Below are 24,658 nucleotides of genomic sequence, written 5' to 3' on the forward strand. Positions count from 1 at the left end.
CAATGACCACAATCCCACTCAAGCCCTATCCTCGTAACCCCACTTATTTACCCTGCTATCCCCCTGACACTAAGGGGCAATTTACTACAGCTAATCAACCTAGCCTGCACATCTTTGAGATATGAAATATACAAACAATATACCTGAATGTGCAATTCTGAATAAATTGGGTTCACATTGAATTTGTTTTATTTTACTCGCGCGTTAAGTCTCTGTTATTAACATTTGGCAATGTCTATAATTGTAATCTGCAAACAAGTTTGTAACTGTAATATTGCACTGAATAGTATACCCTTAAAGAACATAAATTCTCCAGAGATCCAACATTAATTCATGCTGGGAATCGATCGTGCAGGCAATGAAGTGCATGATGGTTCATAGGCCCTGAAAGCGTAAGACCAGAGTGATTTTAACTTTTGGGCCTTATTTGAATACATTGTCACTGATTGTCACCTGAAATTGGCAATGTGACATTAACTATAGTGCATAGGAATAAAAACTCAAGGAGGGTCAAGGATGTCACTAATAAAGTGGAAATGGTCCCCAAGGTAAATGAGCAATTGGAGAGGTGGGATTGGTGAATTTGGCAAAGGGGAAGGCCTGAGGCAGGGCAGGTCCAAAATATCTTTTGTAATATCAAGAGGGGAGCTTTTAAAAAATACAAAAAATACTTATCTCGGCTCCCTGTGGCCAGGATGCTGCCATTATTTTGCATTACCCAAATAGGAGTTAATAATATAAACTGGATCGCACACTCCTCATGGACAGGCAACCTTCCAGGTAAGGGCAGCAACATGTTGGAGTTGCTGCACACATCCCGCTCCACCTCGTTGATCCTGTTAGTCGGAGGGGTTTTAACATCCACGAGGTCTCAACTTTTAAAGTTCGCTTCATGCTCAGAATGCTGCCACTCACTTCCAAACCACACCCACCGCCCCCCCCCCTTCTGTCCTAATATTCCTGCCTGACAGCTCCACAGTTATGTAGCAAACATATTCAAATTGTGCTTTAAACTTATACAAAACTAGAATAATGGTCCTTCAGTTGTATTTTTATGTTTGTTTTTAGCTTCAGTGGTTATTGGACAACTATGAGACAGCAGAAGGTGTCAGCCTTCCCAGAAGTACTCTGTACAACCATTATCTGCGTCACTGTCAGGAACAGAAACTTGATCCAGTGAATGCAGCTTCTTTTGGGAAACTCATTCGTTCTATTTTCATGGGCCTGCGCACCAGACGACTAGGCACAAGGTTAGTTATTTATCCTTTTTTTAACAGTTTCTGAATATTATTACATTTCATTTTATTTAATATAATTTTTTTTCAGGGGAAACTCAAAATATCATTACTACGGCATCCGGATTAAACCAGATTCCCCACTAAATCGCTTACAGGAGGACATGCAGTACATGGCTATGAGACAACAGCCCATGCATCAAAAACAGAGGTACCAGCTTCAAATGGCTACAAATGCACACACCTATGACTTACGTTATGATCAGTGTTAATGTTTACAGAGAAATTCAAATATCCAGTCATCAACTGAAACAAATAACTGGCAGGGTTTTACTGCCCCGCCATGGCGTATTTTCCTCCTGGCCTCTGTGGAGAGTCATTTAAATTTACATTCAGTTTGGTGGGATGATAATATCCCACCATGAGATAGGGGCTGTAAAATTATGGCCTATATCACAAGATTTCACTGTTTCAAACAGTGAATTTTACAATACCCCAACTAAGTTCACATATCTTAGGTGAATACTCATACTTTGTATCAAAAACCAGAATGAAATATACTTTAGACTAAAATTCTCAATGGAACATCCCCCCTTTTCCTCGTGATGTTCCTCCCCCCCCCCCCCAACAAAAAGAAAGTATTTGGCTATTTACCAGGCTTTTGAAGTTTCCCTCACTTCCTGGGACCAAAATCAAAGTGCCACAGCTCTCAGGAATTCACTTTGATTGCACTTCGGTGTTCCAGCTATTCTCCAAGGTATCAAATGTCATGGAGATCCTTCTATTAGCTTTTGGCTAAGCAATCTTCCAGCATTTCTTAATCGCCTCTTAACAATGCACGTCTCAAGCACGGGCTTGTGCTTAGTTCCTCCGCTTCAGAAATACGCCTGATTTCAGATAGCCTTTTTTGCTTCAGCTCTACAACTATTTTCCAGCTCAGATTCTTTCTTGTTCTGCCTGCTAACCCAGGGCTTACGTCCACTAACATGGCTGCTTCTGTCTCCGACCCCAAGATGCTCTCATAATATCCCAAACTTCCCATAATTCCAGTCAGGCTCAACCCTAAATTACTTAGCTCTATGGCAATAGACATTAGTTGAGTATATGATAGGTTTTTAGATGAATTAACTTTTAGTTCAAAATTTTGTTTCTGAGATTCCCCCTGAATAATTTAATTTTGAATGAAGTCAGGACAATTTTCCTCAGGCTTCCCAGTTAAATGAAGACCATCGGTGTCTTATATGGCTCTCACCCTCCTACCACTGACCTCATAAGTATACATAGAACCCTTTGAACGACAATTAGATGGGGTATTCTGGCGATTTCTAAACTTCAGCATTTCAATTACCTTACCCGTACGAATGTAATTTTCCCAAAAGTAAAAACTATCTCTAAAATATTAACATGAATTATGAACGAGAACTTTATGACAATTGCTAACAGTTCTCAAAACAAGATGCTGATGATCACTGTCTTTGTACACTATTACGATCTGGTTAGGGACCATTAATGTTTAAAATGAAATCCGAATGGCAATAAAAAATTGCCACAAGATTTCACTTTGTTTGAAATAAAGCATAATGCTTGATTTACTTTTTAATGATCTAGCTAACCTGTAATGCAACTTTTAGTGATTAGTATATTTGTACTTGGAGATCCCTTTAGTTCCTCTACCTGTTAGTAGATAAGAGTGTTTAATTACTGATTTTTTAATGTCAATATGATAAGTCCTCACTGAAAGCTGTGGTTGCATTCCTAAAAGTCACAATTTTAACTGAAATGGTTTGAAGTGAATCATTGGTTCCCACAGAAATCAATGTTGAAACTGTAGTTAGGTTCTATAGCCACTTCAGGGAACTTGTCTTCGTTGGCAACCTGTGACTGCCTCTGTCTCCATGTCCGCCACAGAATTTTGATCATCCACTGTCTCTTCAGCTTTTAGAAAGCGGAGTTTTCTGTCCACAGGCCAGTGTGAAGCATGGTGACAGCACGTCCATAGAAACAGTTGCCTCTGCAGAGGGTTCAGTGTAACTGAGGTGATCTTTGTGCTGTTTTAAGGTCTTCTCCCTGGTTTTTACCTTGAAAGACATCTGTTTTCTCAAGGATAACCGCTGAAATACATAGAGTGCCGCTGCCGAAATTCCTCATGTGGATCATGTCTCCCGGTTTGAAATCTCTATCTGGTCTCTGACTATCATGGCCCCTTTTCTGGGCTTCTTGTTTAACTCAATTTGCCGGCCAAGTTTGGGAGCATCAAGCTAAGCCTAGTCTGAAGGCATTGGCCCATCAATAGCTCCACCTGGACTATTCCTGCCCTCATAGTCTGGCATAGTCCTGCAGTTAAATAGGAAAAGCGTGAGCCTTGTTTTAAGAGAATCTGTGTTTGTTCCATCATGCCACTTCTAAATGGCTGGACCGCCTGCCAGGCTGTTTGAGGATAGGTGGTAGGGTGCTGTGCAAATATGCTGTACTCTGTGCTCATGATGGTCTGAAACTGTCCGCTGATAAACAGGCTCCCATCAGCTGTCACAAGAACAGTTTCTCTGGTATTGTTAGCAATAGAAAAAGACATCTGGTGCATTCCATTATCGACGGCTAATGTTACGCCGCTGTTTAAAAAGGGTCGCAGGCAAAAGGCAGGGAATTATAGGCCGGTTTGTTTAACGTCTGTTGTAGGAAAAATGCTTGAATCCGTCATCAAAGAGGAAATAGCGAGGCATCTTGAGCAGAATTGTTTGATAGAGCAGACGCAGCACAGATTCGTTAAGGGGAAGTCGTGTCTGACAAATTTATTGGAATTCTATGAGGATGTGTCTAGTGCGGTGGATAGAGGGGAACCGGTGTATGTGGTGTTCCTCGATTTTCAGAAGGCATTTGATGAGGTGCCGCACAAAAGGTTGTTACAGAAGGTTAGGGGGCATGGAGTTGGGGGTAAGGTGTTAGCGTAGATAGGGGATTGGCTGTCAAATAGGAGGCAGAGAGTGGGTGTCAGTAGGTGCTATTCGGATTGGCGGTTGGTGACTAGTGGAGTGCCCTAGGGATCGGTGCTGGGGCCTCAGCTATTTACCATTTATATAGATGATCTGGAGGAGGGAGCCGAGTGTAAGGTGTCGAAATTTGCTGATGACACAAAGATAAGTGGAACTGCAAATTGTGCAGAGGGTGTAGAAAGTCTGCAGAGGGATCTAGATAGGCTGAGCGAGTGGGCGAGGACCTGACAGATGGAATACAATGTTGGCAAGTGTGAGGTTATCCACTTTGGTAGGAATAATAGTAGGAAGGACTACTACTTACAGGGCGAAAAGCTGCAGCATGCTACGGTGCAGAGGGACCTGGGGGTCCTTGTGCATGAGTCGCAAAAACCCAGCCTACAGGTGCAGCAGGTGGTCAGGAAGGCAAATGGGATGCTGGCCTTCATAGCGAGGGGGATTGAATATAAAAGTAGGGAGGTCTTGCTGCATCTGTACAGGGCACTGGTGAGGCCGCAGCTGGAGTACTGTGTGCAGTTTTGGTCGCCGCACTTGTGCAAGGATATTTTGGCCTTGGAGGGAGTGCAGAGGAGGTTCACTAGGCTGATAGCGGAATTGAGGGTGTTGAGCTATGAAGAGAGGCTGAATAGACTGGGCTTGTACTCGTTAGAGTTTAGAAGGATGAGGGGGGATCTTATTGAGACGTATAAGATGATGAAAGGGATGGATAGGGTAGAGGTGGAGAGGTTCTTCCCGCTCAGAAAGGACAGCAGGACTAGAGGGCACAGCCTCAAGATAAGGGGGGGAGCAGTTTAGAACAGAGTTAAGGAGGAACTTCTTCACTCAAAGGGTGGTGAATCTCTGGAATTCTCTGCCCGTTGAAGTGGTGGAGACTACCTCACTAAATATATTTAAGACGCTGGTAGATAGGTTTTTGGTTGGCAAGGGGATTAAGGGTTATGGGGAGAAAGCGGGAAAGTGGAACTGAGCCATTTCAGATCAGCCATGATCTTATTGAATGTTGGGGCAGGCTCGAAGGGCCTACTCCTGCTCCTATTTCTTATGTTCTTATGTTCGTATGATCCATTTTGAATGGGTGTCTATGAGAATTAAAAACATGGAGCCCATAAATGATCCTGCGAAGTTTGCATGTGCTCACACCCAGTGTCTCCCTGGCTATTTCCAGGAATGCAGCAAGACTGATGATGGAGCCTTCTGGTTTTCCTGTTACGTTTGGCACTGCTTGACCAGGTTTTCAAAGTCAGTGTCTATGACAGGCGACCAGACGTAGCTCCTTGTGAGCATTTTCAACTTAGAAATTCCCAGGTGGCCATTGTGTAATTCTTGAAATATTGGTTGCTGGCCTGGAAACAGGACGACTATCCAGCTTCCCCACCAGATGATGCATCTTTTATACCCAACTCAAGATATTTAGAATGATTAGGTTTCAAATCCTCCGTCAGACACCTTTGTGATCCACCACTTGTGTGATGTAGTTTTGCCAATGTAGGATCCTTTTGGGTCCACGTTGGGATAAGCTTGGTGGATACTGGCAGAATGGCCATGAAGTTCAGAGCGCTGATGACTTCATCCATCTTCAGAGGTGAAGGTAAATTGGTGGGTAGCGCCTGTGGCTCATGGCATCCCCATTGGCTATATGTCTCCCTGGGCAATGTTCTGAGTTATATTCATAGGCACCCAACAGCAGTGCCCAGCATTGGATCTGGGCTGATGCAATGGGAGGAATCATCTTCTCTTCCTTGAAGAGGCCCAACAAAAGTTTGTGGCCAGTTACTATGGTGAAATGCTGACTGCAGATGTACTGGTGTAACACTTTTGCCATGAACCCCATGGCCAAACCTCCTTTTTCAAACTGGGTACACTTCCTGTCTGCATCCACCAGTATTCGTGATGCATACATGATTGGACATTCTGTCCCTCCATCCCAATGGTATGAAAATACCATTCTTATCCCATAGGGGGAGGCATTGCAGGTTACAGTGAGTGGTCTCAGGGTCATAATTTGCTAATATATTTATTGACAGCAATTGTTTGATGTTTGCAAAGGCTTTCTCTTGTGGCACTTGTCATGACCGTTTCTGATTTTTAAAACAGTACATGGAGAAGTGACAACAGAGTCACCAAGTTCGGTATGAATTTTCCATAGTAATTTATGAGACCTAGGAAAGACTTCAACTCCATTGTGTTCCTTGGAGTCGCAGCCCCTTTTATGGCCTTCACCTTCTCTTCAACATGGTTCAATCCATCCTTGTCAACTCTGTACCTAAGGTACATTACTCATTGATCTGGAACACACACTTTTCCCTTTTCAATCAGGCACCAGCATCAGAAAAAAGGCATAAGACCTCCTCTAAACTCTCCAAATGTTCCTTTGCAGTAGTTCCTGAGATTAAAACATCATCCCGATAGATGCCACTCTAGGCACCGCTTGAAGGATTTCTTCTTCACCCTTTGAAAAATGGTGCAAGCCAAAGCCACCCCAAAGGGCAAATGAGTATATTTATACAGTTCTTTGTGAGTATTTATGGTGACATGCTTCCTGGATGACACCTCAAGCTTCAGGTGGAGATAGACATGGCTCATGTCGATTTGGAAAATATGACTTAGCATTGGTCTGAGCAGGAGGCGCTGTTGACTGGTCAATTTATAATCCCCACAGAGATGGATTGTTAGGGTTTAATACTGGGACTACTGGCACTGTCCATTCAGCAAATTGTAATAGGTGTATATTGCCAAGTTCCTCTAGATATTCCGATTCGGCCTCTACTTTGACACCTAGGGCATAGGGCATCGGTCATGCCTTGAAGTATTTAGGTCAGGTCTTTGGGTCTGTGTAAATCTTGGCCTTAGTGCCACTAATCTTCCTGAGGCCTTTTTGGAGCGCTTCAGAATACTTCCCAATTACTTTGTATAAATGACCAGTACCCCTTTTAAAAATCTGTTGCCAATCCAAGGGAATTTTCTTTAGCTATTTCTTTCCTAAAAAGCTGGGCCCTGGTCCTTGCATCGCTATTAGGGGTCTTAAACTATCTGTTGCATGTGCATAACCGGAGTTACAGTGGTCCCAATAGTACGTAAGGTCTCCCCAGTTTATGTGACCAGTCTAGCCTTGGTGTCCCTCAGGCTTAAAGACAAGATGCCCAATCAAAGTTGTCCAAAGGTATGTCCCCCAATAATAAATACAGCGACATCTGTGTCTACCTCCATATCTAGGGGGGTGGTCTTTTACATGGAGTTTAATCTTATTGGAGCTGCTTTGGGTGCAGCAATGCAACTCAGCTGCATCAATTCCTCATTCTAGGGATGGTATATTTGTACAGCCCTGCCCTGAGGTGGCTTTGCCCTTCAGCCTGAGCACAAAACATTTTGCCTGTTTAGGTAGCCATTTTGGTAGCCTAGTCTGGGACGGACTATATGACTACAAGTTCAACACAGATGCACTTGCTACCCACTGTATTGTGGACAGACTTCCCATCTCGTCCTGGAACTTAATGGCCTCTGCCTCCAATCGCCCTTTCTTGGCAGCAAATGGGAGGCGCAAGTGTTATCCATCGTGGACTTGGTTCTGCAGTCAGGTGATACCATCAACGGACCTCTGAATCTCCTCAGCCCTTTTTCCACGCTTTTGCAAGAATGGGCCAGTTCTATGGCTATCTTGAGGTCCAAAATTGATTCAGTCAGTAGCTTCCTTTGGATTGCAATATTATTAATTCCGCAAACCTTGAAGAAATGTATTTAGATAATGTTTTTTGTCAAGGGAATGTTTGAAACTTCAGCTTTGATTGTGGTGCTGATGTGTCTGCTCCAGGCAGCCCACGTGCTGAGAATGCAGAACAATAATTGATCCTTGTTATTGGAGAGTTTGTTTTAATCTGAATTAATGCAGTTTCATTTATTTTTGGGTTGTCCCCTGGAGATTAAAGTCTGGGACCTGTTAGAAAATGGGCATCTCTCTCCAGAGGTGTTCTGGAGGTTTGAGGACTAGCAGCCCGCATACCAGCAAATCTGCTGTTTGCCAACTGATTTTAAAGAGGAGTTTACAGCTATGAGGAATATTGCTTAAATTGGAATTAATAGAGGTAGGCTAGCAGTTAAGAATTGTATCTTGTCATGTTTAAGTTTCAGTTAGTAAAAGTTAGGCTAATTCTTTTCATTATAGTTAAACTGCATTGTTAAATAAAGTTTGTTTTAATAAAAGCTTCCTCGTGGGCCAACAGAATCACACCTGGAGTGAAACACCTTTTTTTTTATGTTCACAGTAATGCCAAAATCAGAAACAGTTGGGCATCAGCTAACTTACATGTACCTTTGAATTTCTAAACTGGTCCCCAACAAAATTAAACAATCTCTTAACATTTCCGGAATTGCTGACCCATATATTCGGTGTTCCACCAATTTCAGCAGTCTTGTCAAGAATTCAGTGACTGTTTCCCCAGAGAGCCTAGTGACCATGTTAAAACTGTAGTGTTGCAATATAAAAGATGGTTTAGGGTCATAGTGGTCTGATGCCATATCTACCAGTTCAAGAGATATTAAATCCAAGACTGCTGAGGATGCTGGTAGATGGGAGACCTTATTGAGTTAGAATATATTGGATGGCATAAAAGGAAAATAATTGCAGATGCTGGAAACCTGAAATAAAAACAACAAATGCTGGAAACCATTCAGCAAACCAGGCAGCATTGGTAGAGAGACAATAAACAGAATTAAGACAGGTTAATGATCTTTCATAAGAACTCAGAGGAGCTATAAAGATAATAGATTGTAAGCAAGTGAAATATAACAAAGAGAACAAAAGGGTAGGTCTTTGGTGGGGTGAAAAACAGGAGAGATTCCATGATGAAAAATTTGGTAGCACAGAGTGAGAGAGAGTCAGAATAAACAAAGAGACAAAGGACAGTATTTTCTGGCCCCCTTGTGGATGGGCCTGCCATGGGACACCCAACTATAAGTCCATTGAATTTGGCAGTATGGACAATCCCCACAATGGACAGGGCTGTAAAAAGCTCCCCAAAAGATATATCTGAAGGAGATTTGAATAGCAGCTGCTGACCAAAAAACAGACTGTTCCTTAGATGTAAACCTATGCAGAAGATGGATGGAATGTCAGATGGCCTTGCAGAAAGTGCTCCTAACTCTGCCAAACAAATCATTGTGGCACAGAGCCAGTAAAGCAACTGTAAAACCAGATCCTGCTCGTGGAAAGAAAACAAAATTGGTTAAAAATTATCAAACTCAATTTTGGAAGTCCAGAATTCTATCAAGTCCTGAAACTAAAGATGAGCTGCTGTTTCCCAAACTTATGTTGAACATCGTTGGAACATTGCAGGAGGTCTAGGACAAAAAGTCAGTGTGGGAGCAAGGTGCAGAGTTAAAATTACAGCTTGGGTAATGTAGGTGTTCTGCAAAGGAATGATCCAATCTCCATTTGATCTCTTTAGTGTGGGGCAGACCATGTTGATCAGCGAATACGAAAGTGAAAGAAGTACACTTAAATAGAAGGAGCGTTTGGGGCATTGAACAGTGAAGAAAGAGGGGGTGTTGCATGTCTTGCACTTGCATAGAAAGATGCTTGTGAATGGAAGAGAAGTGGACCAAGATGTCGTGGCCCTTTGGAATGGTGAAAGGGAAGGGGATTGGTCGGTGTCACTCTGGGGATGGTGGTGGATAACCCATTGAATACAGAGACAGGAAGGTGAGCTCAAGACGAAACCTATTGTTGTGGGAGGGAGGGGCAGGGATGAAAGCAAAATTGTGTAAAATGGTATGGACACAGAGGTGGGGAGGTGGTGGTTCGTCCTTGGTTGAGGAAAATGGATGCTACATTAGAAGTACTTGTCTGTGAGATTACATCAGAACAGATATCAATTATGTATATGATAGTTATGGACAATCAAAATCCATAATGTTTTAAATTAAACACTAAAAGTAGAAAGGTGCAGAATTAAATTAATGCAAAAACTTAAGTTAGGAAAAACTTGTTTACTCAGAGCTAAATATTTGGCATAATCTGCCTGACAGATGGTAGAGCCACAAATGCTAGCAGTGTTTGAAATACAGTTGAATAAGGTGGAAAGCTGCTGTGGGCACGAGGGAACTGGGTTCGAGTTAGCTGATTTTGTTTGTTCTTACGTTGTCATTACACACAATGATGAAAGTTAAACTTGATTTGAGGCTCTGATTTGTTCTCACTTTTGTTTCTCTTTTACATTTTCCTAATTCTTTTAATCTAGTGTTTTCAATTTGAAATACCAGTAATATTGTTTCTTAGATATAAACCTATGCAGAAGTTGGATGGAATGGGAGATGGCTTCGCAGGAAGTGGCCAACAGATTCCTAACTCTGCCGAGCAAACCATTGTAGCACAGAGTCAACACCATCAGCAGTTCCTTGGTAAGCTCCATTGAGTTAACTCAGTGAACTTTTAATATTGATTATGATTTGCAGCTTTCAGGGTAAGTTTATGTTGTGTACATCTGCAAATAAAACACTCTAGATTTTTCTACTGAAATAAAAGAATCGTGCAACTATTTTAGAGTGATGTGCGTTAAATGACAAATGAGGAAGCAGCACCAGAAGCAACTGCCTTCTGCTCAGCCACATGCCACTCTACGGAACAAAAGGGATGGATACACAGATGCAGCTCAAAGGGGATCATACTCCACTACAGGGTCTACAGATAAGATCAACTTCCGCAACGTACCAGAGCAACAGTGCCTTCAGAGACTCAGACGTTCGCAGCAGATCTTTGTTGAAATTTGGAGCCTCCAGAAGTAAGATTTCCTTCCAAGAGAGCTGAGTGGACATGTGGTGCCAGTCCCAATCAAGGTCACCACAGCCTGAATTTCTCCACCCTCTGGCCCCTTTCACAATCTGATACTTATCAGTCTATTCCCCAAGTGACCAATGCCATCTTTACCAAGGTCACAATTGTCCACTTTGCTAATGATGAGGCCAGACAGGTATAGCAAGTTCTCATTTTTGCTGTAATGGCTGGATTCTCATAGGTATAGGAAACACCCTTAGATCAACCAACAGTCTTTGACATCACAGGGGATTCTACGCTATTGATATTCAGCTGATATGTTACCACTGGAAGACTTTCATGTATGTTTGTACATAATGGCCTGGAAGAACATAGAGTAGGCAATTTGGCTCTTTGAGGCTGCTCCACTATTCAATAAAATCATGGCTGATCTTCTACCTCAAATTTACCTTCTTACATTATCCTGTTCCTCAGTTCCCAAAGTACCCAACAATTTATCAACTGATTCCTTGAATATATTCAACTGTTAAACTCCACAGCTCTCTGGGGTAGAGAATTCCAAAGGTTCACAAACATTTGAGTGAAGAACTGGCCCCTCATCTTTGACTTGGCTCTCAGCTATTTAAACTATATATTAGTGACTTAGATAAAGGGATAGAGTGTAATGTATCCAAGTCTGCTGACAGTAGGAAGCTAGATCGTAAGGTGGTGAGCAGAATACAAACAGAGTATATAGATAAGTTGGGTGAAAGGGTAAGAACATGGCAAATGAAATATAAACGGTGAAGTGTGAAGTTATCCACGTGGATCAGAAAAATTTTAAAAAAGAATACCTTTTTCAAAGGTGAGACTGGGAGATTTTTGGTTCAGAGGGACTTGAGTGTCTTGAAGATGAATCACAGAAAGTCAATATGCAAGCACAGCAGGCTATTAGGAAAGCATGGTATGTTAGCTTTTGTTACAAAGGCATTAGAATATATAAGTAAAGACGTTATATGGCCAGCCCTTTGTTCTGACACTAAAACTATGTTATAGTTTCCCTAGCCCTTAAAAGACATTCCCTTTATAGGAGAAATGGATCTTGTGAATCTTTCTCTACACCCAAGCTATGACTGTAACACTATAATCTGCACTCTCTCCTTTCCACCTCTATGAACGGTATGCCTTGTCTGGATAGCATGGAAGAAACAATACTTTTCACTGTATACTAATGCATGTGACAATAATAAATAAAATCTATCTAGGGCAAGTTAAGAGGACCAAAGCTGTACACTGTATTCCAGGTGTAGCTTCATCAATGTCCTATATAATTGTAGTAAGACTTCTTTACTTATATATTCTAATGCCTTTGTAACAAATGCTAACATACCATGCTTTCCTAATTGCCTGTTGTGCTTGCATATTGACTTTCTGTGATTCATCTTCAAGACACTCAAGTCCCTCTGAACCAAAAATCTCCCAGTCTCACCTTTGAAAAAGGTATTTTTTTTTAAATTTTTCTGACCCATGTGGATAATTTCACACTTCACCATTTATATTTCATTTGCCATGTTCTTACCCTTTCACCCAACTTATCTAAATCACTCTGTTTGTATTCTGCTCACCACCTTACCACCTAGCCTCCTACTGTCAGCAGACTTGGATATGTTACACTCAGTCCCTTTATCTAAGTCACTAATATATAGTTTAAATAGCCGAGAGCCAAGTACTGATATTTGTTGCTCTGCTTGTTACAACCTACCAACTCAAAAATATCCCATTTATTCCTACTCTCTGCTTTCTGCCACCAATGAATCTTTAATCCATGCGAATGCATGACACCTCAGTCCCATAAGTCCCAGTTTTTGTGCAACAGCCTCTCGTGTGGCGCCTTATCAAATGCTTTTGAAAAAACAAATACACAACATTACTGGTCTGCCTGATTGATCCATCTTACACTTTTCTGATCTAGTAATAGATTTGTCAAACACAATTTTCCTTCAAGCCCATTCTGATTCCACCTGATCTTGATTTTCTAAGTGCCCTGTTACCACATCCATGATGATAAATTATTACAGCATTTTGCTTCCTACTAATGTCAGGGAATTTCTCCCAATTTAGCTCCATTAATTTCTTCAGTACTATTTCTTTGTTTATGTTAATTTCTTTACTTGACTTTTGGTTCCTGTTATTTCCAGAATGTTTTGGTGTCTTCCATCATGAAGACAGAAACAATATAGTTGTTCAAAGCCTCTGCCATTTCCTTATTGTCCATTATAATTTTACCTGTCACTACTTCTAATGGGCCCAGATTTACACTTTCTCATCCCTTCCTATTTATATGCTTGTCAAACACTTACAATTTGTTTGAATATTTCTTGCTAGTCTACCCTGATCATCTCCTTTCTCTTTCCTTTTCAAGTTCTTGAATTTGTTCTGGCACTTGAATTCCAGGGGGACCAATATCTGGCACTTGAATCCCAGGGGGACCAATATCTTGGCGGGAAGATCGGCTAGGGCTACTGGGGGGGGCTTTAAATTAGGAAGGTTGGGGGGAGGGAATAGAGATGAGGAGACTGAGAGCGAGGAGGTTAGCTCCCAAGTAGAGAAGGACTGTAGACAGTATGAGAGGGAGGTTAGACAGGTGATGGAGAAGGGAAGTGCCCAGACTGAGGGTCTGAGGTGTGTCTGTTTTAACACCAGGAGTGTAGTGAACAGAGTAGATGAGCTTAGGGCGTGGATTGGGATGTGGTGGTCATTACAGAGACTTGGACGTCACAGGGACAGGACTGGGTACTTCAGGTGCCGGGATTCAGATGCTTCAGGAAGGACAGGGAGGGGTGCAAAAGAGGTGGCGGAGTGGCACTGTTGATCAGGGACAGTGTCATGGCTGTAGAGAAGGTGGATGCTGTGGAGGGGCTGTTTACGGAGTCTCTGTGTGTGGAAGTTAGGAACAGGAAAGGGTCAATAACTTTGCTGGGTGTTTTCCACAGGCCGCCCAATAGTGACAGGGAAGTTGAGGTGCAGATAGGGAAACAGATCCGAGAGATTATAGACCAGTGAGCCTTACCTCTGTTGTGGGCAAAGTTTTGGAAAGGATTATAAGAGACAGGATTTATAATCATCTAGAAAGGAATAATTTGATTAGGGATAGTCAGCATGGTTTTGTGAAGGGTAGGTCATGCCTCACAAACCTTATTGAGTTCTTTGAGAAGGTGATCAAAGAATTGGATGAGGGTAAAGCAGTTGATGTGGTGTACATGGATTTCAGTAAAGCATTTGTCAAGGTTCCCCATGGTAAGCTATTGCAGAAGATACAGAAACATGGGATTGAGGGTGATGTAGCTGATGGGTCAGAAATTGGCTAGCTACAAGAAGGCAGAGGGTGGTGGTTGATGGGAAATGTTCATCCTGGAGTTCAGTTACTAGTGGTGTACTGCATGGATCTGTTTTGGGGCCATTGCTGTTTGTCATTTTTATAAATGACTTGGATGAGGGCGTAGAAGGATGGGTTAGTAAATTTGCAGACGACGCTAAAGTCAGTGGAGTTGTGGACAGTGCAGAAGAATGTTGCAGATTACAGAGGGACATAGACAAGCTGCAGAGCAAGGTGAGAAGTGGCAAATGGAGCTTAATGCGGAAGAGTGTGAAGTGATTCACTTTGGAAGGAGTGACAGGAATACAGAGTACTGGGCTAATGCTAAGTTACTTAGTAGTGTGGTTGAGCAGAGAGATCTCAGTGTCCACGTGCATAGATCCCTGAAAGTTGGCACCCAGGTTGATAGGGTTGTTAAAAAGGCGTGTAGTGTGTTAGCTATTATTGGTAGAGGAATTGAGTTTAGGAGCCATGAGCTGATGCTGCAGCTGTACAATACTCTAACGCGGCCGCACTTGGAGTATTGCGTACAGTTCTGGTCGCCGCATTATGGGAAGGATGTGGAAGCATTGGAAAGGATGCAAAGTAGATTTACCAGGATGTTGCCTGGTATGGTGGGAAGGCCTTATGAGAAAAGACTGAGGAACTTGAGGCTGCTTTCATTAGAGAGAAGAAGGTTAAGAGGTAACTTAATAGAGGCATGTAAGATGATCAAAGGATTAGATAGGGTGGACAGTGTGAACCTTTTTCCTTGGATGGAGATGGCTAGCATGAGGAGACATAGCTTTAAATTGAGGGCTGATAGATATAGGACAGATGTCAGAGGTAGATTCTTTACTCAGAGAGTAGTAAGAGCGTGGAATGCCCTGCCTGCAACAGTAGTGGACTTGCCAGCATTAAGGGCATTTAAATGGTCATTGGATAAACCTATAGATGATATTGGAATAGTGTAGGTTAGATGGGCTTTAGATTGATTTCATAGGTCAGCGCAACATCGAGGGCCGAAGGGCCTGTACTGCACTGTAATGTTCTATGTTCTATTTCCTAAAATATAAAAGAAAATACTGTGGATGCTAGAAATCTGAAATTAAAAACAGAAAGTCCAGAAAGATGCAATGCTGTTTTTTGAACTTTATTGGAATAGTCTAGCGAGCTGAGCATACGTATTTAATGACTTGTGGGGCAATAAATTCATGTTTGTAATCAATAGAAAGTGTAGTTTCAGCTACGTAATCCAGCGTAATAATACATTACTATGAATCTATGTTGAACTAAAAAATTGTAAGTAGCCATATAAAAACTGCAACTATAAGAGCAGGTCAGAGGCTGCCACTTCTTTGGTGAATCGCTCCCCAAAATTTTTCCAGTATCTACAAGGCACAAGTAGGAAATGTGATAGAATACTCTCTACTTGGAGCTCTAACAGCACTCAGAAGCTTGACACCAGACAGGACAGAGCAACCCACTTGATCAGCATCTTATTCACCATCTTAAACATTCATTCACCAGTTCACAATAGCAAGAGTGTGTATGATCTACAGGGGGTACTTTAACTTGCTACGGCATCTTTAACAGCACCTTCCAAACCCCTGGCTTCTAATTAGAAGAATAAAGGGAGCAGACAGATGGGAAGAGCATGTTCTCCCCATTATCACATACTATCCTGATTCTGGAATATATTGCCATTCCTGGAACACGAGAACTAAACAACACCATGCGTATCCATACCACAGGGACTGCAGCAATCTAAAAAGACAATTCACTACCTTCTACTCTAGGCCAATTACAGATGGACAATAAATGCTGGCCTTACTAGTGACATGGATGTATATAACAAAATTAATATTAATTGGTTTAGATTAGTGGGTTAGTGTTTTTTTTTAAAAGCTGGTCGGTGCAACATCGTGGGCCGAAGGGCCTGTTCTGTGCTGTTATGTTCTATGTTCTATTACATGAATGAATCTGTATGAAAAGTCAATAGTCTTTTCCATGACAAAGAACAACACCCCTGCTCTTGACCATTTAATATTTGTCATTACATGCAAAGCTCCAAAGGCCCTCTCATGGTGCTAAATCACACAAGGTCTTGTCTTATTAGATGAGCAATGGTAATAAATTTTGTTTTTGATTTATTTTCATGATAGATGCCTCTCGTGCTCTTCCTGAATTTGTAGAGCTTGAGGTTGGAGATGGTCCATTGTTGGATGGAATCACTCTTGAGGATCTCAGAACACTGCAGATTCTTTACAGAGAGCACTGTGAGGTAAGGAATTCAGGACCGTTAATTCAAATTTGTTTTTAAATTCAGAATATACACAACTCAGAGCTATATTGTTAATCCTTTTACGGACACAGTTTCACTGTAAACGTTGCCAAATCTTTACTAATGCAAACCACAATCATAAAACAGACATTTCTTTTTTTGAATGTAAAATACAGTGGATGCTGGAAATCTGAAAAAGAAACAGAAAATGCTAGAAATACTGAGCAGATCTGGAAGCATCTGTGGAGCGAGAAACAGGGTTAATGACCGCTACTTTACAACCTTGCTCGGGCGAGGGTCGTAAAATCCCACTCGAGGCCAACGGAGAACAGAGGCCAATGGAGGATTCCGGGCTGGTTAAGGCAGTAAAATTCCAGCAAACATTTCAAGTCATGACCTTACATCAGAATTGAGAAATGTTTGAAATATAATAGATGTTAAAAAGATGAAACATAGGAGGGTGGTGGAAAAACACAAAACAGAAGAATCTACAAAAGGATAAAGCCAGGAGACATGAATTGCCAAAAGGGAATGGTAATGGGAGAGAATTAGAAAAACAATGGCCGGAATTGTCCGGCCGTTCGTACACTGCTGCCGTTACCAGCGAGATTGGAGAAATTGGCACTCAGCCAAACTTTCATTCACTGAGGTGTGAATACTAGAATCACGGACAACTGCCACTCAACAGTAAAACCATGAAAAATAAGGTTATGACCAGAATCTAAACAAAAATGAGTCGACCCAGAAGACTAACCAAAATATGATGTGCTGTTCCTCAAGCTTGTGTTGAGCTTCAGTGAAACACTGCACTACACTGAGGATAAAGACATCAGCATGGCAGCAAGATGGAGAATTAAAAGTGACAGGCTACCAGACACAGCGTCATGCTTGTAGACTAAGCAGAGATGTTTCATAAAGCAGTCATCCAATCTGCATTTGGTCTTCCCAGAAACCTCATTGTGAGCAGCAAATACAGCATGCTAAATTCAAAGAAGTACATGTAAATCACTGCTTCACCAGGAAGGAGTATTTGAAGCCACGATGAGGAGATAAGAAGTAAAATGGCAGATGTTACATCTCCAGCACATACATTAAAATGTTCCTTCACCAGGAAGGAGTATTTGAAGCCACGATGAGGAGATAAGAAGTAAAATGGCAGATGTTACATCTCCAGCACATACGTTAAAATGTTTCCGTTTTGGTAGAGTTCATCATCATGATTTAAGAATTGGGTCGGGAGTACTTCCTTTGAACTTTCAATGTAATCATTACCCCTAGCCTTTGCTAATATTCATTCCCACAGCCAGTTTTGCCTTAATGGTAGTGGGGTGGTCTTCCAGAAACTATTCAGTGATGCCAGGTTGCAGGATTAAGCTAATGTTTCTTTGACTAATTCAGCTCTCCCCATTTCACTGTCTTAAAGGTTATTATGTTTCTAACATTCCTCAGTTCTGATGAAAGGTCACAACCTGAAATGTTAACTGTGTCTTTCTTCACGGATGCTGCCAGGCCTCCTGTCTATTTTCTAGATAACTTATCTCATATAATCTTGAGAGGACATCTAAGTGTTATGGATTGCAAACCAGTGTATCTCTGTTTGATTAGTCACGTGACATGTAGTGACATCATTAGAGACATTTGCTGGTTTTTCCTTTTCTTCCCTTCTGGATTATAAGCAGGCAACACCTTTCTAATAGAGCTGACTAACTGGTTAAGTAATGTAGCGTCTGGCAACCTTTTCATCCCCTGGATCTTGCTGTACGAGTGAGCTCATCATATTAAAATATAACAGTAAAAGTTGGCTACAAGATGTGTGTTCCAGCAAGTTCGTTGCCAGAGACTAGTTTTAAACAAAACTGGCGACTGACAAGAAAATAGTCAATTCCCTACAAAATAGTCAAAGAAAAATTAACTTAAACCTGGACCTGGCATCATTGGATAGTTTCCAGAAGACCACCCCACCATCATTATAGCAAAATTGGCTCTGGGAATTGGGTATTAGCAAAGGCTAGGGGTAGCAATTACTTTATAAAATGCAAAGGAAGTACTCCCAACCCAAGTCTGAAGTCATGATGATGAAACCTGCCATGATGGAAAGAACCATAGAGAAGATAAATGAGGTGTTCGCAACATTTAGAAAGCCTGAACAATTAGTCTGTGATAACAGAACACAGTTTAAGCCTCAGGAATTAGTGGATTATTTTAAGAGCAATAATACAGCATATAAGAACAGCACCATTATCATCCGTCCACTAATGGATTGGCAGAAAGGCTGGTACTGAAGTATGCGTCCAGTTGGAACAATGTTCATGCAAAAACACAAAATTTGCGTTCAATTTTGTCCTTGAGAAGCACTGAGAATCAATTTTGATTTACTGATACACCTAATCCAACTATAGAGCTACAACAACAAGTGCACGTTATTCACAGTGAACTTTGAAACTGAGAAGTTTTTATCAAGGAGGAAGAGTTTTAGTGAGAAATTACTCTGCAAGTGAGAAGTGGGTACCCGCAACCATTCTACCTAAGTCGGATCTGATTTCTTATACCATACAACTTGGTGATGAGAGAATTTGAAGGAGATACAGATCAAATCCTCGCTTCAAAGAGTAAGTTCGCAGAATCTGTACCAGAAGGGCTTATGTCTGACTCTCAAGATTGTGAAATTCCTGAACCCAGGATTACTTCAGAACCTAATTCAGATTCTACTCCAGTGGAACAACCCATATCTATGGAAGCTGACAAGGAAGCAACTTCACAAGATGATGTACCTGGTATTTGTGAAGAACAAACCAAGGACATTGAAGATAAGATTCCAAAATGTTGAATCTTACTAAGACAAAATCAACATCCACCAAAATGACTGATTAACTATACATATGTATACGGTAATACCTGGTAACATAGCCTTTGTTCGTAACGTGTAAATGTTAATGTTTAAAGTTCATTGTTGAACTATTGGAAGTAAAGGGGATGGTTGTTATGTAAACCAATGCATCTGTTTAATTAGTCACATGACGTGTAGTGATGTTATCAGAGACATTTGCAAGTTTTCCCTTTCTTCCATCCTGGACTGCAAAACCTAACGAATAAAACTCGACTGAGAGGTTAAATAACCCACTGTGTGGCAACATTTTCACCCTTTTATCTTGCTGTACAAGTGAGCTGACTGCATTAATGTATAATACTGTGCATATCTGACCAATGCATATGACATTGAGAATTAAAATTCTGGAGAGAACGTCCAACCTCCATTTCAAATTTTTACTTTAGGCAACTGCCAACTTCTTTTTCGTTCAAATTCAGTTTCTTACTTTAAACACCAGAAGATGCAGTCTTCAGTTGTATCAACTGCAGAATCACGTCTTTAACAAGCTCATGTTACACAATCCAACATGAGGCACTCCAATAAATCATATTGCATGATTCCAGTATGAGTACACAATTCTTTATGGAGCTCATGATTCATGTATATAGTATGATATGCTCAGGTAAATGGAGTTTAATCCGGATAAATGTGAGGTGATGCATTTTGGCTGGAATAATGTAGGGGGAAGTTATATGATAAAGGGTAAGCCCGTAAGGAGTATAGAGTCGCAGTGAGACCTGGGGGTGCAAGTGCACAAGTCTTTGAAGGTGGCAGTGCACGTGGAGAGTGTCGTGAAGAAAGCCTATGGTATGTTAGCCTTTATAGGAAGGGGTATAGAATTTAAGAGCTGGAGTCTAATGTTGCAGTTGTACAGAACGTTGGTTCGGCCGCATTTGGAGTACTGCGTACAGTTCTGGTTGCCTTACTATCGGAAGGACGTGGAGACTCTGGAGAGAGTGCAGAGGAGGTTTACCAGGATGTTGCCTGGTATGGAAGGACTGGGTTATGAGGAAAGATTGAAGAAATTGGGGCTCTTTTCCCTTGAAAGACGCCGACTGAGGGGGGATCTAATAGAGGTATATAAGATTATGAAGGGTATAGATGGAATAAACAGAGGTAAGCTATTTCCTATAGTAGGACAAGGGGCCATGTACTTAAGGTGAGGGGGGAGCGGTACAACACAGATATTAGAGGGAGGTTTTTCACACAGAGGGTAGTGGGGGTATGGAATGCTCTGCCAAGTAAGGTGGTGGAGGCAAACACCCTAGAGTCCTTTAAGAGTAACTTAGACAGGCATATGACTGAGCTGGAGATGGGTGGATATAGGAGAACCTTTTAAATAAGGGTCATTAGCATTGGGGCGTCCCTGGTAATGTAAATGGGTATAGTATGATATTAATGTTTTTTTTCATTCACAGGTTTTTAAGTCGGTCCACCTCGTGTCCAACGAGGGGCATACACACGACGGGTCATACTGGGGCTGCTCTTGGTTGTTCGAGATTGGCCTAGTGCTTCATGTCGTTAGTGTGTGCCTAAACTGGACAAGATACTGGGCAAGACGACAGCTAAGTGACTATCGCTGATTGCTGTGCAGACACATGGATTTGGGCCGGTGTCTGTGGGAGTTTGCGCGTTCTCCCCGTGCTTGCGTGGGTTTTCTCCAGGTGCTCCGGTTTCCTCTCACACCCCAAAGATGTGCTGTTAGGCTGATTGGCAGGAATAAATTGTCCCTAAATCAGTTTCCCTCAATCTGGATGGCCATAAAACATTAGATAGGGGTCATGAGTAGAGAGGTGGACTAGTGGTGTCGAGATGGCGGCGCGGGTTCGTTGGGCCGAAGGGCCTGTTTCCCGGGCTGATTTTGTTCTTTGTTCTTTATAACTACAGTGTTCATTTATACCAATTCGACTTTGATTACATTGCATTCATGCTGCCACTAAATTACAATAAATCAACAGACACACAAAGCAATATTGGATCTAACATGGAGCCAAGAAGATCTCAACTTCACCTATTTATTCTGTTTCTACGGTTACCTGTAACACTTAAACTCTTCCAATCACTTCATTACTGTGAACACAACAATAGATCAACATTTCCCAGATACTGATGGATAGCCTTCACATATTCCTTCAATTCTTCATCCTTGCATTAGGCCTCCTTCCCAAAGTATTCCTGTTTAGCAGAAAACTGTTTTAACTCATTGTGTGCGGATCCCACAAACAAAGATACGTACAGGTAACGTGAAACCATTTTCCCCACAGTGGCAGAATTTTCCATTCCCATCTGCTAATGGGATCTTCCAGTCCAGTCGAAGTCAATTAACTTTTGGCTAGCTCGCTACATTCCCTGCTGCAGGGTCTGCCACACCAGACCCAGAAAATCCCGAACCAGGTCTTTAAAAGTATATACAGAATAATTAAACTAGCATCTTCATTTCAAATCAGTTAAAGCTCTGTTAGAATGGACTGAAGAATTTCAAATGAACTCGTTAACATCACATCCTATTATCTGTGATGTAATATATAAGCTTCAATATCTAAAGTTTCTTCTTCAAAGTCAAAGATGGCCTTACATATCTTTCAGCCTTATAAAGAGCTTACTTTTTTAGCTGCTAAGAACAATGAATCTTTTAAATTGTATTTGTTGATGGAACAATATATTTTGCTCAGAGTTTTTTGTTACTTTATAGGCAATACTGGATGTAGTAGTGAATCTTCAGTTTAGCCTAATTGAAAAACTATGGCAAACATTCTGGCACTATAGTCCATCGACTTCAACTGATGGGACCACGATCAGTCAAACCAGGCAAGTTTGTATTCAGATCTATTTGGCTTTCACAACTTGGCCAGTTATATTAAACTGGGGGACGTAACAATTAATTTTGGCCCATTTTAAGGCACAAGATCAGTGATGCACTGCAAGCACATGACAATACCAGAAATGTAAGGTCCAAAATTGGATCTGTGGCTTCATTTTAATAACACAGGTCAGCTTCCTGATCCATCTGCAGTTTCTGCTTTTAACTTGCCACCTGTACAGAAACCCAACCACACGGGAAGTTAAAATATCCCCCACTTCGTCACAAATTTCAAATTAGCTTGGACGTCAGTTACTTTTGATGCTGCCGTGTGCTAAATTGGGCCCAACAGACAGATAAAATTCATCATATAATTAACAGATGATAATCTGTCACTTATTTTAATAATCATTGATTTGATTCTATATCTGTCATCCTGCAGTGAAAATGAGATAGAAGGTAGACTACCGAAGGCAAAGCTCACTGCTCTGTGCAAGAATGATTCCGTTCTCAAGTGGATGTGTACCTGCGATCATGTAATGTACCAGGCTCTGGTGGAAATCCTTATTCCAGACGTCCTTAGACCTATTCCTAGTAAGTACTACCACAAGTTGTTTGTCTAAATTTGAAAATTTAGTCCTAAAAAGCAAACAAGAAACAGATAATGACCGTTGATCAAAGTTGTAACTCAACCCAGCATACAATTTCATTTTTTTTAAATATGCTCGACTTTTTCATATTTTCATATTGACTTAAGTCAATCTCCCACTTCAACTGCAACATGCTATAAACACATTAGTATCCAGTCTCAATTTTACATCCCACAAATGGATGCTTAGTTTGTACCTTACAACTAGGTACAAGGATCAAATGGGCAAAACATGTTGTATTGCAAGGAGGTGCACCCACACAGAGTAGACCCTATGTGGTGAACAAAAATAACAACTACCCACATCCAGGTTAGCTATTTTTATGCTCAGCATATAGGTCGACCCCTGTTTGTGGAGGGGATTTTCAAGTATGCAAAGGTCAACACATATGCTGACATCTATGGAGACATACATTATGGGTTGAATGCAGCTCTTGGTGGCATGTTGGCAGTTAGGGGAGATCATTTAGATTTAGCATCAAGCCATGGATGCCTTTCCCACCACCTACCCAGCAGCCCCCACTTCAGTTTTACTGGTGGTGAGGAGGTGTCATGGGACAATTGAGGCCATTCTCCTCCATCGCTGGGGTTTAAGCCTCAGTGGCAGGTGACCATGCCAAGTGTGCAACCCAATGGATTTCACTACTCAGCTGGTGATGGGCAGGAGGCTAGGTGGGGATGCCTCCTTTATGAGCCCCCTGTGCTCATTAGAGGCTTCACCAAGGTCGTCCCACCCCGACCTTTCCCCTCCCCTGTCCAACCCAATCCTCCACCCCCCATTACCATGGCCTGCAAGTCTGGCCCAAGCAAGATACCAGATTTATCCTGAAGTCCGGCACTATCACAGCAAGCCTTCTTTGAGTCCAGCTGCTGTGCTAGCAGTGGTCACAGCTTCCAGTGGAGCAAATAGGACAGCGAGCTGCTGATCATTTAATTGGCTGGCTGCCCTCGGAGGGGGAACGTTTTCCCATGCAGAGGTGGGCTCACCTCCAACTTTTACACTGACAGTATCTCCCCCTCCAAATCCAGCCTGACGTTAAAGATGTGCAACAGTCATTTTTGATTCAAATGAGTTTCCATGTGCACAGATTTGGCCTGAATAAATTTTTATTCTCCTGTGTCTTAAATTATGAATCTTCAGGACCCATATCCTGCCGCTTTTTTGTTAAAATGAAAATAAGTTAGAAATACCCTCGTCCATGGGTAAAATTTTAAGGATGGTAAGAGAACCCATTGCCATTTAACACTCACTTGAGCATTGATTGGCGGTGTGGGATCTGTCTGAATTTGGAAGAAGGATCTGCTGACTGATTGGCCAATAGCACTCCATCCCAGTCTGGTACTGCACTGTGATGGCCAGAAACCTTTTGCAATGCTCTGCCTGGAGCTATGTTTCTGGACTATTCAGAAGGTAGGCCTCAGGGGCAGGAGTGTTGGGAGCATCCTGTGAGGCTACGAGGGGGCTGATCGTGGCATTGAGGGTAGGTCAGGGGGCGGGGGGGGGGGGGGGGGGGGGTGAAGGATTACTGCAACTCCAACACCCCAGAGGGGGCCTTCAGAATGAGGTGTCACCACCTCCTGCCCCCCTTCCCACCCTTCTCATCTGAGATGGGGGATTTTTTTTTGTCAGTTTTGCCTGTCTTAAAGTTGAGACTGGGCAAGATAAGGTTCTTAAGTGGCCAGTTAAGGGCCTTAGGAGTCCCTGCTTGCTGAAGCATGAAATTGTGTTGG

General features: G+C 41.9%; 1 protein-coding gene across 5 annotated transcripts in view; it reads left to right on the forward strand.

The window, feature by feature from the left end:
- The window catches only part of rfx3 (regulatory factor X, 3 (influences HLA class II expression)), a 337,954-nt gene that overhangs the window by 246,272 nt on the left and 67,024 nt on the right, over positions 1 to 24,658 (forward strand). For all 5 annotated transcript variants that reach the window (XM_080188698.1, XM_080188699.1, XM_080188700.1 and 2 more), the window contains 6 exons: positions 1,069 to 1,250; positions 1,327 to 1,446; positions 10,497 to 10,618; positions 16,491 to 16,609; positions 22,171 to 22,286; positions 22,721 to 22,872. In XM_080188698.1, the coding sequence (XP_080044824.1) occupies positions 1,069 to 1,250; positions 1,327 to 1,446; positions 10,497 to 10,618; positions 16,491 to 16,609; positions 22,171 to 22,286; positions 22,721 to 22,872 (811 nt within the window). The remainder of the gene's footprint in view (positions 1 to 1,068; positions 1,251 to 1,326; positions 1,447 to 10,496; positions 10,619 to 16,490; positions 16,610 to 22,170; positions 22,287 to 22,720; positions 22,873 to 24,658) is intronic.

Source organism: Carcharhinus amblyrhynchos, chromosome 5 (assembly GCF_965287045.1).
Source record: "Carcharhinus amblyrhynchos chromosome 5, sCarAmb.v2.hapA, whole genome shotgun sequence".
NCBI lineage: Eukaryota > Metazoa > Chordata > Chondrichthyes > Carcharhiniformes > Carcharhinidae > Carcharhinus > Carcharhinus amblyrhynchos.